At 42.9% G+C, this 18,273-nt stretch overlaps 1 protein-coding gene across 1 annotated transcript; it reads right to left on the minus strand.

Annotated features, from left to right (window-relative positions):
- Positions 1–420: 420 nt before the first annotated feature.
- Znf514 (zinc finger protein 514) lies at positions 421–17,440 on the minus strand. The gene is given in 8 exon segments (XM_012515160.1): positions 421–660; positions 8,993–9,071; positions 9,073–9,345; positions 9,347–9,791; positions 10,069–10,119; positions 13,408–13,466; positions 13,819–13,943; positions 17,423–17,440. Coding segments are annotated over 8 exon segments (1,290 nt in total).
- Positions 17,441–18,273: the final 833 nt, after the last annotated feature.

An 18,273-nucleotide genomic window follows, 5' to 3' on the forward strand; every position in this document is an offset into this window, starting at 1 on the left:
GGTTCCAGAGACGCCACCGCGGTCCTGGAGAACCGAACTATTTATCTGCCTGCTCATCCTGTTGAGGTACTCTTGAGCACCGAAATGGCTAAGTGATACGCGAATCCGGGCATAAGATAAACATAGGATGGGGAAGTTGGCACCCAGCTCCAGTGAAGCTCTGAAGGTGATGAGGCGCCAATTAAATTTCCTTGGGTTTTACACGCATTTGTATGTTCGTTCTGATTCTAACGTTGGCACACGTGCGGACCGCAGCCCCTAGCCGTGACTTTTCACTCTCCACAGACTCCACAATCTGCGCTTGCCCGAAGACTCCGCTTTGATGGAGAATATCAGATTGACCAGTGAACAAAAGAAAAGGCAAGCCTTTGTGGAGTCGGCGCGATAAGCTGGGGTCTGTCTGTTATTTCAGTTCTGGTTCTAAAAGGCGGCGGCCCCAGAGAAGTCCTTATTGCTTCTGGGAGCAGTCTGCTTCCCATGGGATGATCGATGCTGCTTCAGGTGCAGAGGGTTCAGTATAGTTCTGTGGAGCCAGGTGACCACAGGTTTGGGGCCGTGACTGGAGACTTCTAGACGCCCATTCCAGGGGCCCGTGAGCAGGGCATTGTAAAAGCCGGCAGATGAATGTGCCTGTAGATCACTTGTCTTGGCGTTGTCGGTCTTGAAGGGGGATGAGGTAGGTTAAGGTAAGAAACCTTGCATTACCAGTTTAGGCACTCCTTAAATGACTAATACGCAGAGCCGAACAGGGATCTGAACCAAAGTTCTAAAGCGATAAAAGAGATGGATACAAAATGAAGGGCAAGATGTCAAACATTGTCCTTTTTTAAGTGACCCATTAGGCATCTGTAGGCCAAGTGAAGAGTCACTTTTTTTTTTTTTTTTTTTTAAACAAAAGCACCTTTTAAGTCCCATACTGTTCCAGATTAAAAATACAAATCCTACTTTCAGTGAGTGGTAGTTTGTCCTTTGTGCTTTTGTGCCGATCCTAACAGTTTTATTTTGCCATCTAGTTTATTGCTGGTGCTATGGTGAAGGGGAAACAAAAAAAGAATTAAGACGTGTATGTACACGTACCAACTCCTTACTGTGAGTGTACCCATTATGTACTGCAAACATGTACTAATAAAAGTAATGATCTGAAAGAAATTATATATCTTAGTTACTTTACTTGTCACTGGGACACAGTACCTAAAGGAGGTAGGTACTTTTAGTTTCACAGTTTGTAGAGGTTTCACTTGCAGTTGGCTGGCTCCAAGGCCATGCCCCAATTCGCCAACCTCCAACCAGCCTGCAACTTCCGATGTCATTATTTAGGTGTAAACTCACCTATGGGCTAATCCGCTGAAAAGTTATCACGCCTCCATGACCCAGTCATCTCCAGAAAGTCCCACATATGAACTCAGGGGCTTTGGAGAAAAAGATACTAGGTAGGTAGGTGGATGCATGGATGGATGGATGGATGGATGGATAGATAAATAGATAAATAGATTACTGCTGCTTCTAGTTAGCTCATCCCAGCTTTTATATGCCAACAACTTCTAAGCAGAGCATGTTTGACACTCCATTTTTCCCATTATAAAGTTTTCTCACTATCTACGTGTTTGGGTACCTGCCAAAGGTGATGGCAACCAATAGCTTTGTTATAGAAGTCTCTGAGTAAATAGCCACTGATTGTTCTTATTTGGGTGGTTTTTATCTTTACAAGTATAAAGCCCTTCATCTTCAAGAGGAAAAAGCCAAGACCTGGAGAAAGTCATAGATATGACCCTACCCCTCTTAAGGCTGCAGGCTCCTGGCACAGATTTCTGGTCATCTGTCAGTGTCCAGATACTGCTCTGTGTCCTTGATAACAGAATCCCCACATTGGGGTGACCACCAGCACACCCCAATCATGCTGTGTACCCGTTGCCGCCCAGAACAAAAACAATTTCAAGCCATTAATCACAACCCTGTGACTTAAGTTTTTGCCAGTGGTCTATAAGCAGAAGTGAAATGTTGCAGTTGTTAATTGTGGAATCCATGAATTATGTATGGTCTTAATATCTGTGACATATTTAAGTAATAATTGAAGAAATGGCTCCCTGTTAATTTGTTTGAAGGTGTTAGCTTGTATACTAAAGAACTTGGCTGGCCTTTGTCCCTGGTTCCTTGGAATTTCTGAGCAATGGGAGTGGGCAATGCCTGAGAGTTTATGCTAATAACAAGATGGTAGCTGGCTGTGCAAGATTCAAAGTGATTAGAGGATTGGGGCTTTGAGCCCTGTGATGACCTTCAGCTCTAAGGAAGAAGGGAGCTGAGATGGAGGTCAGCAGTGTGGTCAGTGATCCAATCCATCATGCCTGTGTAATGCAGACCCCTAAACCAAATTCTGGACCCCAAAGCTCAGGTAAATGTCACTGGTTACAGTACTTTGTGCCTTGGCATGGATCAGTGGTCAGCAGAGGAAAGTATTCACGAGCAACCACAGCAGCTTTGTACCGGGGATGCTCCCAAATCTCCTCTGTCTTTTGTTTTTCAGATACCATTATGGTGCTGCAAAATTACAAAGCACTGAACATCTATGTATATCCACACACCAACTTGCCCTAAAGAATAGAACAGTGCTAATCCCCCATATTTAATTTTGAAAAATAACTATGACAAGCAACAATGCAATTTTCTGGGGTTGGGGAGATAGCTCAGTGGAATAAGCGCTTCTTTGGTAAGCGCAAAGGCCTGAGTTCAATCCCTGGCTGGGGGGAGGGTGGGGAAGGATGAGCTATTATTAGGGCCAAGGAGATGGCTCAGTAAAATAAGCACTTCCCTGGCAAGCGCAACGGCCTGAGTTCAATCCCCAGTTGCGAAAAAAAAAAAAAAAAAAAAAAAAAAAAAAAAAAAAAAAAAAAAAAAAAAAAAATATATATATATATATATATATATAATTTTCTAAAAAAGTCTAATTGGTAGTTTTCTAGAAGGATAACCCTTCCTTTAATAAAAAATATGAAGTCGGAAGTTGTATATTAAGAAAACCTGGACAATATCAGTTATTTTCCAAATTAATATATGGTTTATGCTTACCTGCTGTGCTCGCTTCTCAGAGGAAGCAACACAGGAAGTGCAGCAGCTCAGCTGGTAATCTGAACAAGAAACTGATGAGATGATGAAGAAAAATGTACTTAAATAGATCAAGACAGTGATGAATTATCACAAGTCCAAATACCCTCCATTTATAAAATGCAAAGAAACATTCTTGTCATTACATATGGGGAAGAGATACCTTTGCACCAGGGTTCACCGAACCCTTCCCAAGAAGGGTGTGTGTTCAGGGAGCAAACGGATGGTGTCAGCTCTAGGGAGGTTGAGTCCGCAGTTGAGCTCTGTCTTAATTACTTTTTACTTGTTGCTGGGACAAATACCTGACACTCAAAATGAAGGAAGGAAAGGTTTATTTAGAACAGAGTTACTGGAGGGTTCAGTCCATATTCCGCTGGCTCCAAGGCAAACAGCAGTTCATTTAGCAGTTCAAAGAGCAGTGAAGATCGGTGGCGCGGCCAGCCGCAAAGATCAAGCTCCTCGAAGACTGAGACTTCTCCAAGGAAGCGAGAAGGGATGGCAGGAAACCAGGCAGGGCGGCTTCCTGCCTTTCTCAGTTCCTGGGCCCTGCCCACCTGCAGGGCTAGGCCCCCACGCTGAGATCTGCCTGAACTGATTCAGCCAAGTTGACACAATGTATCAACTAAAACAAACTCATAGGGCCGCTTAAGGAAATGTGTGCAGGCTGGGGAGTGCGGAGCAATGTGTGGGGCATAACAAGGAGGCGGTGTGTTCCTTTAGACTTCCCCAGAACAGCAGGAGGCCAGGGCAAACCAAAGAGAGCATTAAAATGCCACAAGAGCAGGGTTTGTCTTAGCGGCAGTGTGGGGTATTTCTGAGGGGGCCTCGACAGTGGATTTCAAATGATTACATGGGTAACATGGCAGGAATACACAAAGGAAGGGCCAGGTTCCGGCCAAAGACTGGTCACAAAACTGTAAGCATCCATGCAGGAAGTGACGGGTAAATGTTAGAGAATAGCACTGGGGAAAAAAGGAGGAGCAAATGAAGCTATCCATTTTCTATTCCTGCCCCTATGAACCTTGCCTGCCTGGTAAGAGACACATCTGCTTTCTCAGCTCCAAGACTGGAATCCTGACCTGATGCCTCCTGCACACCTTCCTGCCTACTGCCCTCTGCTGTGACTAGCTCTTAAGACACAGCATGGACTTGCATTGAGCTATTCTTTGAATTCTGGGCTCACATTCCTTGTCTGGACTTTAAATGAAGGGCTGTCCTGGTGCTGAGGACCAGCTTGATGCAGTACAGAGCAAGCAATAATTAATAAATTGGGCCAACAATAAATTGAGAATCTGACCTAGGCCTACATGACTTGTGAGACCTCTAGCTGGTTTAAGGACTAATTAATCTTTAAGCCAATGGCCAGAACCAAGGCTAGCAATCTGTGAAGTTCTGGGGCCTCAAAGCACAACATGGCAGCTGAGGTCTTGGCTCTTACTAATTCCATCTAGCTCAGTAGCTGCAGTTAGCAGAAAATCAGTGCCGGTAGTTTACCCCTGCTGCTTCCCACAGTCCATCAGCACACCCCCAATCATGCTGTGCACCTAATAAAGACCAAGTGTCCTAGCCCTTCACTGGGCTTTCACCATCATGGTGCCCTTTGTATAGCACGTATATTTTGTCCGTGTTTTATTCTGCTGTACCTCTGAGCAGGAAATCAGTGGTCCAGTGCCAAGGCTCTGATATCCTGGTAAAAGCTTATCTTTATTGGGCTTATTAGCCAGTCTCCCATGGTCCATCCCAGCTCCTAGTTATGGTTTCTTCACCTAAGTTGCAGACCTACCATGACGGGCCAGGAATGTAGCTCAGCAGCCTAAGTGACTGCCTGGGAAGCACAAGGTCCTGAGTTTGGTCCCTGGTTAAAAAATAAATAAATAAAATCCATAAAAGAGGCATACACAGTAGTTTGTTTAGGATTAATTACTACAGAAAAAGTTATAGCTTACATCTAGTTGTCCCCTCAAAGCTTCATATGGTCAGAGCTGGGACTTTTCACAGTGGCTAGTTATAGTCTGTGATGCTGGGATCAGGGATGTGAGGCTGGAATTCACGGTGCGATGCTGGGGTTAGGGGTGTGAGCTACCCTTAATGCCAGCTGCCTGGATAAAATAGAAAACATAATGTTGCTTGCCACTCATTGCTTGCTGTTTTTGCTGTCTTCTGCCTGGCATGAACTCGCCTCTTGTGATACCCATTTGCCATGCCATCCTGCTTTGGATCCAGCTGGTTATGAACGGAAAATTCTACAAACTGAGCCAAATAAACCTTCCTCCTAAAAAAAAATTAAAAAAAAAAAAAACCTTCCTCCTATAACTCTGGGTGTCAGGTATTTTGTTTCAGCAACAAGGAAAGAACTTAAGACAGTTAAAAAAGATGAATGACGGCTTGAAGTAAAGGACAAGAGTGGAAATTGGGCCACCAGTTGTTATGTCTACATATTTGATTATTTTAAAAGGTTTATTGAGGAATAATTTAAATACCACTAAATTCACCCATGTTAATTTCAGGATTTGGTGATTTTTTTATACATTTATCAAATTGTTTAATCATTGTAATCCAGTTTTATAACATTCCTGTCACCCCAGGAAGAGGTCATTCTTCCCACTCCCAGGATACCACTAATCTACTTTGTCTCTTAAAATTTCTTTTTTTTCTGGATGTTTTCTATGAATTGAACCTTGTATCTTTTCTGGCACCTGCATTTTTCCCATTTAAGATGTTTTTGAGGTTTTGACTTTTATTAATTAATTTATTTATTACTATTTCAATGATCTTAAGTTTCACATCATTTCAAAAATTCCAAATCTACTGGCATAAAGATGTCATGAGGGTCAGGGAGATAGTTCAGTAGAATAAGCACTTGCCTGGCAAGCGCAAGGTCTTGAGTTCAATCCCCAGTACTGAAGAAAAAAAAAAAGATGTCATGAAAGTTGCTTTTTACCCATATAAGACCACTTTATTAGGTCTTATATAGGAAAAGAAGCATGCCACAGGGAAAGAAGTGTGTGCAGAAAGCCTTTTTCTCAATCCATGGTAGCTATATCTCTCCATGGTAAGATGAGCTGCCCCAGCCCACACAGGTCAGTAGGCCAGGGCTTGACACTTCATAATAATTACTTCCCACAGCTCTAACATGTAGTTGAGGGGCCTGGGGGGCTAGCGCACTGGTAGAGCATTGTCTAGTGTGCATGAAGCCCTGGGTTCAGTTCCTACAACTTAAAAAAGCACCCCCAACCAGTAAAACCTTAGATTGCAAGTCACTTGTTCAAGTGTTCTTCAGAATGAGCAAGTGTTTCTAGAAAAGCTTAACTTGATAAGTGATATCTTGTAATGAATAGTGTGTGATGCTGAACATCCTATGATCACAACAGAGGCAGTGTTTCTCCCTCCCTCTGTGGTGATTGTCTCCCAACAGCAAGAGGTCATAGATGAGATCTTACCTGCAGGGGAGGAGAAAAGGCAGAGGACTCCCTCACTTTAAATGAGACTAAGCATGTGTGTAAAATGTAGGAAACAATGCAAAATAGTTTTAGAAATGCAGCATCCAGATAAAGTTGGAGCAGTGCAAGCAATGGCTTGACAGTTTGTTGGTTTAACACCACCACATTTCCGCAAAATCCTCAAAAGGAGGCAAAAATAAATGTCATTGAATAGGTTCCTTGTTAAAGTTGCAAAAAAGAAACACTGTTGAGGTGACAGCAGTGATTTTGTTAGTCATCCTACACCATAACTCGCCCCTCTTGTCTCACAGCCAAGAAGGTTTCAAAGGTAAGAGTGGGTTAATTTGTTTTTCTTTGTATTTTGTATTTTATTTTATGTTATACTACAGTATTGTTATCATTTTTATATGAATATCTTTGGGTTGTGGAATGAGTCATCTGGGTGTCCTTTACTTCTTATGGGGAAATCTGCTTTCATATACAAGTGCTTTGGATTATAAGCATGTTTCCAGAATGAATTATGCTTACAAACTGAGGTATTTTACATATATATATATATATATATATTTTATACATATTTTACGTATCTATTTTACACACACACATATATGTTAATTTGGCCTTGATTGCTGTGAATATCCACCGTGCTCAGCTTCCATCCTTATCACCCATCAGTACCACTTTGTCCCAAGGAGTAACAGAATGTGGAGGCAGAGCACAGCGCAAGTATACAGATGGCCCCATTGAATAGAACATCACCAGCACAGGTGACTTCTCAGCTTCCTTTCAGCTCCAATTTTATGAATCTCAAGTCTAGAAGGAACTTTACTGACATTCAAGTGCCTAGGGTTTCTCTTTGAAGGGAAGGTTTCTAAGGCCTAAGCTACACTACTGGGTCTTCCCAACTTTACCAAATCTGAAGAGTTTCTCTAGTATAATTTCTGTGCAAGAGTAGAACATTCACAAAGGCTTCTCCACATGCACAAAAAGTATGTGCTCTTGCTGCTCATTAAAGGAAGAAGTATTACTGAGTGTAGTAGATTGCTAACTGGTGGTCATCTTGTAACACCTAGCTGAATTGAACTAGCATTATACTGGATGTAGCAGGCCCACTTGAGGATTGTTGCTAGCAGCATAAGACGCAGAACTAGAGAACCTGTTCAGAGGCTGTTAGGGATGTTGTTTGGAGAGACTGTTGGAGCTGTTGGAAGCTACTGGTTCTCTTGGACTATTCTGCTGGAGGGCCTTGTCATGCTGACTTTTCTGATAAACTTGGCTGTTCCTGTTAGAGGAGGATCTTGGGACCTCATTGTCACTGAGAATGGCTACAGTTCATTTTCAGGGAGCTATAGCCCTCCTCTTGAGTCTCACTTCCTGACTCCAGAGAAGATGGTGTACTGCTCAGTCTCTTGCAGAAGCTTTCCTGATGGGAGCTCAGCTTTCCTTGTTGCTAGAGGAGCTTGGGACTTCACTATTGCTGAGGATGGCTATGGAACTTTTGTGGGGGGCTCTGGTTCTTACCTTGAATGTTGCTTCCTGGGTCCAGTTCAGATCACTGAGCTTGCTAGCACAGACCATTCATCTTGGTGGCATAGACTTTCTAGCTTTCACCACTGGCCTTTGGGCCTTTCCAGTGCAGATCCATGCAATGGGCCTGCATGAGATGTTGTGGGCTCTAGGCCTCCAATTGGATTTGTGAGAGGCACTGTTATGAACTCTAGGTTTTCAGTTGGACTCATGCAGCATATTAAGATCCGGGCCCTCAGCTAGATTCTTTGGTCTTTAGTGTGTGGACAGATTTCCTGCATTCTTGTTATATGATTCTGAGGCTGATTAATTATAAAATAATCTTGTAAAATATGTGTCCTGTATTATATTGTTCCACTTGAAAAAAAACCAAACTACAACATTGAGGGTTATTTCATACTTGACCACATTTCAGAATTCCTGTCCAAGGTGAGTTAAATGATTCATTTTTCTTCAAGAAACAGTGTGTGACAAAAGACTACACCTCAGTAATTACATTGCTAAGGCTTTCCCCCACTGTAAAGTGTCTGATTTTGGATACCATGTGTCTTCCAGCTGAAAGTTTTCCATGACTATTATATTCACCAGGTTTCTCACTGGTATGAATTCTCCTGTGTTTAGTAATAAGGTTATCTCTTTAGTATCTGACATTAAATAAGATGTGTCTTCCTATCAAAAGTCTGCCCATATGCTGCACACTTCAGATTCTTTCACCAGTATAAATCTTTGAGGTTTGATGTGTGTGCTCCAGCTGAAAGCTTTCCTGTATCTGCTGAATTCAGAGTCTTTTTCCCAGCATGATTTTTTTTTTTTTTTTTCAGAACCGGGGATTGAACTCAGGCCCTTGCACTTGCCAGGGAAGGACTTATTCCACTGAGCCATCTCCCCAGCCCAGCATGATTTTTTTGTTGTTTAATAAAGGATGCAGTATGAGCAAAGACCCTTCCACATTCATTACATTTGTAGGGTTTCTCTCCAGTATGAAATCTGTAAGGTACTATGAGATGAACTCTGGCTTAAGATTCTCTCACATTCCCTACATTCATAGGGCTTTTCTCCAGTATGAGTTCTCTGGTGTTTAATAAGGAATGAAATATGACCAAAGGTATGTCCATGTCCCTTACATTTGTAGGATTTCTTTCCAGTATGAAATCTATAATGTAGAACAAGAGATGAACTCTGGCTGAATACTATCCCACATTCACTACACTCATAGGTCTTTTATCCAGTGTGAGTTCTCTGATTTTTTAGAAGGGATAAAATATGGCCAAAGGCTCTCACATTCAGTGCTTTCATTGGGCTTTTCTCCGTTGTGATATCTCTGATAGTGTCTTAGTTCTGCATGAAAGTGAAAGGCTTTCCCATATTCATTACAAGTACAAGATTTCTTCCCAGGGTGGGTTCTCTGAGAGTTTCCTCTAACTGAAGTTTGTTTGAATTCTGCATCTTGTTTATATAATTTTTCTCCTGTGGGAATACTGTGCTGGTTAAGTTTAGATGTAAGGACGAGTCTACAGCCTAAATTTCAAAATTCATTGCATTCATGATCTTTCCTAGGGGTGGTGGATTTGTGAGTGACTGAGGTTTCTTTCCAGTGTCTCTGTATTATCTGTTGCATCTCTGACCTAGAATCATCACTACCACAGGTTGTGTTCAGTGTGGAGGACCACAGGACATCTTTAATGTGTTTTTTCACTGATGCTTTCTGGAATAATTCTTTTTTGGGTTTTTTTGTATTTTTTTGTATTTTAGGGAAGGGTCTACAGGGTACTCAGGGTCTCACTACTAGTTCAGGCTCATAGTAATTCTCCTGTTTACAGCCTCCCAAGAGCTGGGATTACAGGCATGCACCACCACACCCACTCTCAATTGCCATCTCAGTGTACCCCCAGAGGCAGGTCCAGCACAGCAGGTCCAGGGATCAAACCTCCAGCCCCTGTGTCTGCTTGCAGGTCCTTTAATCTGCTGAGCTATTCGGCCAGCCCTTGGGATAATTCTTTCAAAATTCTTTGACTTGATCATGATTCCTTTGCTTTAAGTCTTCTTTTCCAGTCTATAAGAGAAAAGGCATTCTTAGTGTAACCTGTTCCATGTGCCAAAAAGAAATAAATAATATAATTAAGCTTTAAAATGACATCCAGAAAGGGTATGTAGATCTTTCAAGCATGGCTGTGTCAAAGTTGCTTTTTAAAGTTTCAAGAATATGTAATAAATAAGAGGAGGTGAAGAGAATTTTAAAAAGAAGTGAGGTATGTTAGGTATTTATGTCACCTCACAAGGAATATGATCACTAGTATGACATGCAGCAATAAAAAAATAAAAACTGAACAACAAAGGAAGAATAAATGATGAACAAGTGATTGGTGGTTAAGAAAACCTGAGCATCCAGGTGTGGTGGCACATCCTATAATCCCAGAACTCAGGAAACTGAGGCAGGAGGATTACTTTGAGTTCCAGAATAGTCTGGGCTACAGTGTGAGTTCAAGGTCAGCCTGAACTATATATTGAAACTGTATAGTCTAAAAATACCAAAAACCAAACCAAAACAAAACTGAGAGAGCTGTGGATTCTAGCATACTAGGGAAGTCAAATGGCTGTATGGATGACAGGAAGATAGGAAGTATAGCAAGGGAAGTAGACTAGGTATAATGATGAAGATAAAAGAGAATATATAAGCATATGGTGGTGAGTCACCTAGGTACAGACTATGTCTCCACAATTTCTTTAGATCGAGATAAATGTGACAGACTTCTAGTTATTGTAGAGGACCACCTGGGCAACTCTCCTTGGAAGAAGAACAGTTGTCTCCATTTTGGTCATGCCTGACCCTATTTTTATGTAGTGATATGTACAGAGCTGACTAGGACTTTTTTATCCCTTCAATTGGCTTTAAGCAATGCGTATTTGTCTAGGCAAGGTGCTGGTGGTAGTCTTTGAAGATGGCATGCATGTTTCCTTGGTAACCCTCACCTGCTACTCTTTAATATGAGCTGGGTCAAGATGGGAGGACGAGCTAATGGTCCATGTTGTCAGCTGGGATTGAACCTCAAGATAGAGGCTGTGATCTCAGAACACTGGAAACTATCTCAATTGTATAATGCAGATTATTCTCTGCATATTGCAGAGGTAAGTACAGGCCTCCTAACTAATCCAGCTCACAGCATTCATCTACTTCTTGTCATTCTCAGTCACTCATCCTCAAGCCAGTCCTCTTCATGACTGAATAAAACCCATGTTTGGCCCTGGACTGAAGCCTTTGTTCTGGATAGCCAACACTATGGTTGGACTTAGGCCCCTTTGGCTCTCCATAACTATAAGCATGCTCTAGTGTCTTTATTCTCACTGTGGGTTGCACTGGAAGTAGTAGATTGAATTAACTTGATGGGATTTCAATAACTTATCCATGAAATTACAAATATAAATTTCCCAGACCGAGACAAGCTTCAGGAAGGAGTCTCTATATTTCTCTCTCTCTCTCTCTCTCTCTCTCTCTCTCTCTCTCTCTCTCTCTCTCTGTCAGCACTCCACATCATTTTCATCTTCCTAAATGTCCCTTTCCCTGTTTTTCTCCCCTAAGGACTCTCCATTAGCTCTGGATAACTCCTGCATCTCACCCCCGCCCTCAGTTTTTAACCAAGGATCCTGTCTTCTTTAGCATACTCCCTTCACCCGACACCTCCATACTCACCGTCTCTCTTTCTAAAATTCTGCACATCTTTTAGGAACAAGCTCATGTCTTCCACCTCATCTCCCAGCACCTCAGTCCAAAACACATATTGTTCTGTATTATATTCACATGTGTATGTGTGTCCTATTAACTGTGTAGAACTGTGGTAGGCGGAGTAATTCTCCATGTCCTGATCCTAAGAACCTACTGATAGGTTACCTTACAAAGCAAAAGGGACTTTTCAGCTGTGATGAAGGATAGATCTTGAGATAGGAAGATTATCCTACATTAATCATACAGCCCTAGTGTAACCACATACATTGTTAATATCAGATAACATTTGATGTGTGGGCAGAGATACAGTGGACATCCTGAGCCAAGGAATATGGCAGTCTGGGGGGGGCACACCCCTCACTTTATAGCCAATAAGGAAACAAGAGCCTTGGATTAACAACTACAAGGGGAGTTTTGCCAGCAACCTGAATGAACAGGAAATAGGTTCTCTCCTAGGCAGAAAAGAGGAATATATCCTCATGGACCACATAGATACAGCTAAATGAGACCCATGCCAGATTTCCCACCTCCACATTGGGAGATAATGTACTGGTGTTGTTTAAAGCTGCTATGTTCATGGTAACTCATTTCAACAACATAAAACATATTAATGATACTTCTAAATAGGGAAATGATTGGACGTGCCCCACCAGGAACCCTAAATGGTCCTCAGACAGATTCAGAGTTAACAGATCCTGTATGGTTCATGGGAGTCTAAATATCTGAAAAATCTTTCTAGGACATCCTAAAACACAGCCATGCTTTGGACTACTGTAAATGAACAGATACTGATCATGAGACTAAATTTAGATTCATAACCCTGATCTCAATCAGGAAGGAAAAAAGACCACGAGAGTATCAACACACAAGAGATAAGTACATTCCCTTTCCATTCCATATGACAGGCTCCTATGCTGAGGCCCAGCCTCTCCTTTCAGGAAGTGAGCACTTATTTCCTGAGCTTCAACTCTGAGCTGAAGCTAGAGTTCTGCCTCAGAGATGGACAACAGCAGAGAACGTCTTTCTCCTCCAGTTAGCTCAGGCTACCCACAACAGTCAAGAAAGCTTGGAGTCCGAAATTCTGCTGCAAGAAGTGGAGGCTGTCAGGAACTCTCAAGCCACCTAGAAATCACAGACATGCCACCAATAACTGGTAAGGAGTAGTCCTTGTTCCTGGGACCTCTTCTGCTGACTATAGTTAAATCAAGAGTAAAATGTCTCCCCCTTTATCTTCCTAATATCTCTGTCTGTCCTGGCCTTTCTCCCTTCTGTTTCTTGGCTGCTAACAGTTCAGTTTGATCCCCACTACCTCCCTTAACACTACTGATATAATGCTGTTGATCCATCCAGCCTTAACTCTGAGATATCCAGTGACGCTGCATGGCAACAATAACCCCAGCATGGGTGGGCAGTGCCAAAAAAGGGGAAATGCTGGAAAGGAAAATGAATGTCTCCTCTTCTGATATAAAAAGTAAGTATAAAATTCAGAATACTTTAGTTGAAGGCTTCTACTAAGCGGCCTCATATTCTCAAGAGAAGCCCCTGGCAAGGGCTCAGGACACCTTCTTGCCCCCAGCTTGGCCTTATTAGGTACCATGTTGCTTCGTCTCACTCCCTCACTTGGGTGAGTTCCCATTTCAAGTTCTGTCTCTGACACAGGGCTCTTGCCCATCCTCCCACTGCCAGATCATGTATGGTTTGGATATTAGAAGCCCTGATGGTAGAGAAAGAAAAGGACTGCTGCTGTGTGTGATGGAGGCCAAGTCTTTAGACACTGATCTTCATGGTGGAGAGAAGAAATACTGTGAAATATCATGAGCAGGATCAGGAAACTTCCTGTTTTGACTCTGTAAGAAGCAGGTCTTTTGCTAGAACTAGGAGCACAAATAAATACTCTTGTCTATGGGCCCCAAAGAGAACATAATTATCTGTTTCCAGAATCCCAGGCAAAACTCAGCTAATATCCCCAGACCCCCTAGCTTTAAACATGAAGGAACTCAAGGTAGCCTCATGGGCAGACTTCGGGCTCACCCAGAGGCCAGGTCCCCAGTGTTCTCCAACATCACTTCCTTGTATGGGTGCGTCTGTGCAGGACCCAGCTGGCCCCACTCCCATGGGGTGAATTCCACAGCCACATCATTGAAGGTTACCAAGCTCTGAAACGGAAGACATGCCTATTACCTTGAGAACCTGAGTCATGGCCTGTGAAGAAGAGTGGACAGGGATCTCAGTAGCACTTCAGGTATGTGCAGAGGGATTCCCAAACTTCCCAGCTATCCACTGCCCAGACATCTATGGGTTTATTTCCAAAGTATTTTAAGCTGTTCCTAGGTCATGTCATCCTTACTACTTGGTATCCCACGTGGTGACCACTTATATGCCTGTCAACATCAAGCTGCTAAGAAACATAATCAGTGTCTGAGAATAATCAACTAGAGATACTCTCCACTCAAGTAGCTGAGATGAGTGCAATCCTTTACCTCCTTTGTCAGGAGAGTTTAATAGAATCAATTAGAATTAACATATAAATATGCTTCTTAAAAGCACAAGTATCAGTACTTATAGAATTTGTAAAAGTTGTGAACTATAATTTTAATACTTTTTGGGCTGGGTATATAGCTCAGTGCCATAAGTGCCTGCCTGGCAAGTGCAAGGTCTTGATTTTGATCCCTGGTACTGCCAAAAAATTAACACTTTTTACTAAAGCCCAATCGAATAATTTGAGATTTATAAAAACTCAGGACCAGCTTGATGTGGTGCAGGGCATGCAGGGATTAATAAATTGACATAAAAATAAATTGAATCAAGAGTCTGTTCTATGCCAGAGTGACTTGTGGAAAAGCTTGTGACTGGCACGGGGGATGAAACTAGTCTCTAGGCCAAAGGCCAAGCCTGAAACCAGCAAATGGTCTATGAAGTCCTGGTACCTCAAAGCAAGAAACACTACAGCTGAAGACTGACTCGTCCAAATTGCTTTTAGCTCAGTAGTCAGTCAGTTAGCAGACAATCAGGTTACTAGTTAACCATGATCTGTTCCTGTGTGCTTTTCCACAAATGCTTAGTTCTTGACCCTTGCCTATATCACCCCCACCACTTCCTATAGCCACCAGCACACCCCCGATCAATCTATGCACCTAATAAAGGCCAGGGACACAGAGCATCATGGTCTTAGACCTTTATTGGGCTTTGACCATCCCACTTCCCTGTATAGCTAAAATATATATATATGGTCTGTGTTTCATTCCTTCATCAGTGGTCCTAGGAAAGGGTCCTGATAACCTCTCTTCTCACCTCCCAGCATATAGTTTAGCAAAAGTAAATCAAATGGCCTTAAAATCAGTAAATTCTGTGCGTCTGATAAGTATGAATCCTGTCCACCTAAGCCTAATCATTATTTGGTTCTTGAGTCTACAAGGCTCTATATGAGACTTTTAATCTCAGGTCACCATTACAAGGTATTGACATCCCACAGATCTTGGCCAAAACCCTCCTAATCATTCTCAGAAATTAGAAAACCTCCCTGTCTCAGTTACCTTTCTCTCATTTCTGGGACAAAATACCTGACACACAAAATTAAGAATGGAAAGGTTTATTAAGCTCACAGTTAGTGGAGGTTTCAGTCCATACTCAGTTGGCTCCAAGGAAGAGAAGCACGTTGCAAAGGGTAGCAGTTCATGGTGGCAGAAAACAGCAAAGCAAAGGGAGGAGACACAGCTGCGGCTTCTTGCAAGCCTCCCTCCCTTCCTTCCACACTGACTGTGAAGACCAGAACTCCTCCAAGGAAGTGGCACGCAGAATCCTTCTTCAACTCCCTTTTATATCCCTTCTGTGCTGAGTCACTCTAAAATGGGCCCTCCGAGCCTATCCAGCCAAGCTTCCAACTTCTGAAGTTGACACAATGTATCGACCACCATACTCCCATTGGGCTTATGTTATATGGCAACCCATATGATATGACCAAAAATAGGATAGGTAAAAATAGTGTAAATTCTTGTTACTTTTACCCTAAAGTATTTAACATTCAAATTTAGATACTTACCCTATAGATTACGTTTATGTAACAATTTTGTATTAACATAAGTCAGCCAAAATAATCAAATCAGGAAAATTCACTACTAGTAGATCATCTTATTTTTCCAAAATACCTGTGGCCCTCCCTGCAGGATTCATTTTCCTGTCCCCCAAACTGGGCATGGCCTTGTAATCAGCTTTTCAAATGGAATGTGAAGGAAAAGGCAGAAGCTACATGTGAACAAAAGTTTTTAGAGCCACTAAGGTTTCTGCAATTTCTCTTTTCCTTCTTCCTTGAGAATGGGAAATGATCCAAGGGAAGATAAGGGACAAAGCCAAGTCTAAAGTGTCATACAGGAAGGAGGTCAACCTTTGTTTGGTGTCTCTCAGGGTGTGCTGTTGTTATTGTGGCCTAACTAGCTTAAGCTAGCTCACTGGAAAACAAGAACTCAAAATGAAGTTCTGCCATAACAGAAAGCCCAAAATATGTGACATTGGATTCGAGGCAAGGTAGTAAGGAAATATACTGATTAGGTAGCTGACGAATGCTTAGTAAAACTATTGCCTGCAATAACTTGAAAGATATTCATGTAAGAATAAGCTTGAGAAGAGTCTGGAAACCTAACAGTAGTGTGAATGACTGCACTTGACCAAGTATTACAAAAAAATATGAGCTCAAGAGTTTACAGGTTTTGTAAAACAAAAACTGGAAGGCAACAAGAAGTGTTCATAAATGCCAGGTCTTGCAGGACTGAACACTTAACCAGTTCTTATTTCTAATTGGCCAAAGATCATACACATATGTTTTCCCATGACAAAGGGTGATTAAAAAAAAAATAACAGCTTGCATTTCTAGAGAGCTTCCCCATGCCTGTGCTGCTGGCCATGTGCCACAACTGAGAAGCAAGGTAATAAAAGCCACAAGGACAATTTGGTCCCATTCTTCTATTGGCCATTTTTATGACCATGAGCATGTGTGATGAACAAATTAAAATACACAGCTGGCAAAGATTAGGGCATTCCAAACTTAGAACAGGATGGCTTAAAACCTCCAGGTGACCTCGACTGCCCTAAGACCAACACTGGGGGCCCAAGATGTCACCACTATAGTACTGACCTTGTACACTGCTCAGCTAGAAGAACTGGAAGAATTTTATAAGTAAAATGATTAAGAAAGTGGTGACAAGGCTTCAAGTGGCCCTACTGTGCTCTGATCTCTGCCCAAGGACCCCTTCTTTGGGGTTTATCTAGCTTCCCTCCTGCTCTGCCCACTCTGCTCCCATCTTTGGACAAGGCTTCTGCCTCAGCTGGTTTCTGGTTGCTGAAACTTTGGCTTCTTGGGTCTAGAAAGTCAGGAATGGCTATCAGAAATGTAGGCACAGGCTGTGCCCTTTAGGGGTATTCTCCAGCCTCTGCCTAGGGCCCCCTTCCTCCTAGCCCCAGTTCCAACTTCCCAGGAGGACCCTGAATTTCTGCAAGCTCCAGAGCCAAACCTGATGATTCTTTGGATGCTATAGCTGGGGCAAAGGGGCTACATCCTCTCTCTAGGTCTAAATATCTGCCTTGAGGGCGCAGCCCTGTGGTCTTCTTTAGGGTCCAGGGAATGGGTCACAGCCTGGGCCACCTGGATGATGCGGGACATTTCTACTCAGCACAGAGAGGCACCAGACATGGAGAGCAGGCAAATCTGGACAGATGGTGGGACCCAGAGCACTGCAGGCCTGACCACGTACCTCTCCTGCTGAGGCACAATCTCAGACCCTGCATCCAGGCCCCACTCAGTTGCCCCTCTTCTCTGGCACTCAGTTCCCTTGTGCATCACACCCACAGTGGGCTCACACCACCAGGAAACACCCATACCCCTGGCACTTTCCACTGGCCCAAGACTGCAGGCACCCACACAAGGGACTGCTAGCTTGGCCTGAGCCTGCAAAGGGTTATGGAGAAGAGAGCACGTTAGACTCCCTCCTGCTCCAGAAACCATTATCATTTAGGACCCAAGAGAAATGGAGAATTGCCCTGGTATGTTTTGAATGTGTGTCCTCCCCTATCGTGAGCTGGAGATAGCAGCACATGCCTCTAATCTCAGCACTCAGCAGACTGAGACAGAAGGATGTCAGGGAGTTTGAACCCATCCTGAGGTACACAGTGAGTTTGAGGTCAGTGTGAGCTATACAGAGACATGTATTTATTTATTTATTTATTTATTTATTTATTTATTTATTTCGGTACCAGGGATTGAACTCAGGACCCTGCGCTTGCCAGGCAAGCACTGATTCTACTGAGCTGTCTCCCTGGCCCCTAGAGACCCTGTCTTGAGAGAAAGAAAGAGGGGTGCAGCTTGGCATTTGGGAATGAGGGCCATGCAAACCCAAGGCTTCAGCTCAGACAAGGATCATGAGAGTTCTTCCGGCTCGATCCGAGACACCAGTAGGGCCTTCTCGAAGACAGAGCAGGCTGAAGAGGAGCAGTTCT

The sequence above is a fragment of the Octodon degus genome, unplaced genomic scaffold, assembly GCF_000260255.1.
Source record: "Octodon degus isolate 3935 unplaced genomic scaffold, OctDeg1.0 scaffold00052, whole genome shotgun sequence".
NCBI lineage: Eukaryota > Metazoa > Chordata > Mammalia > Rodentia > Octodontidae > Octodon > Octodon degus.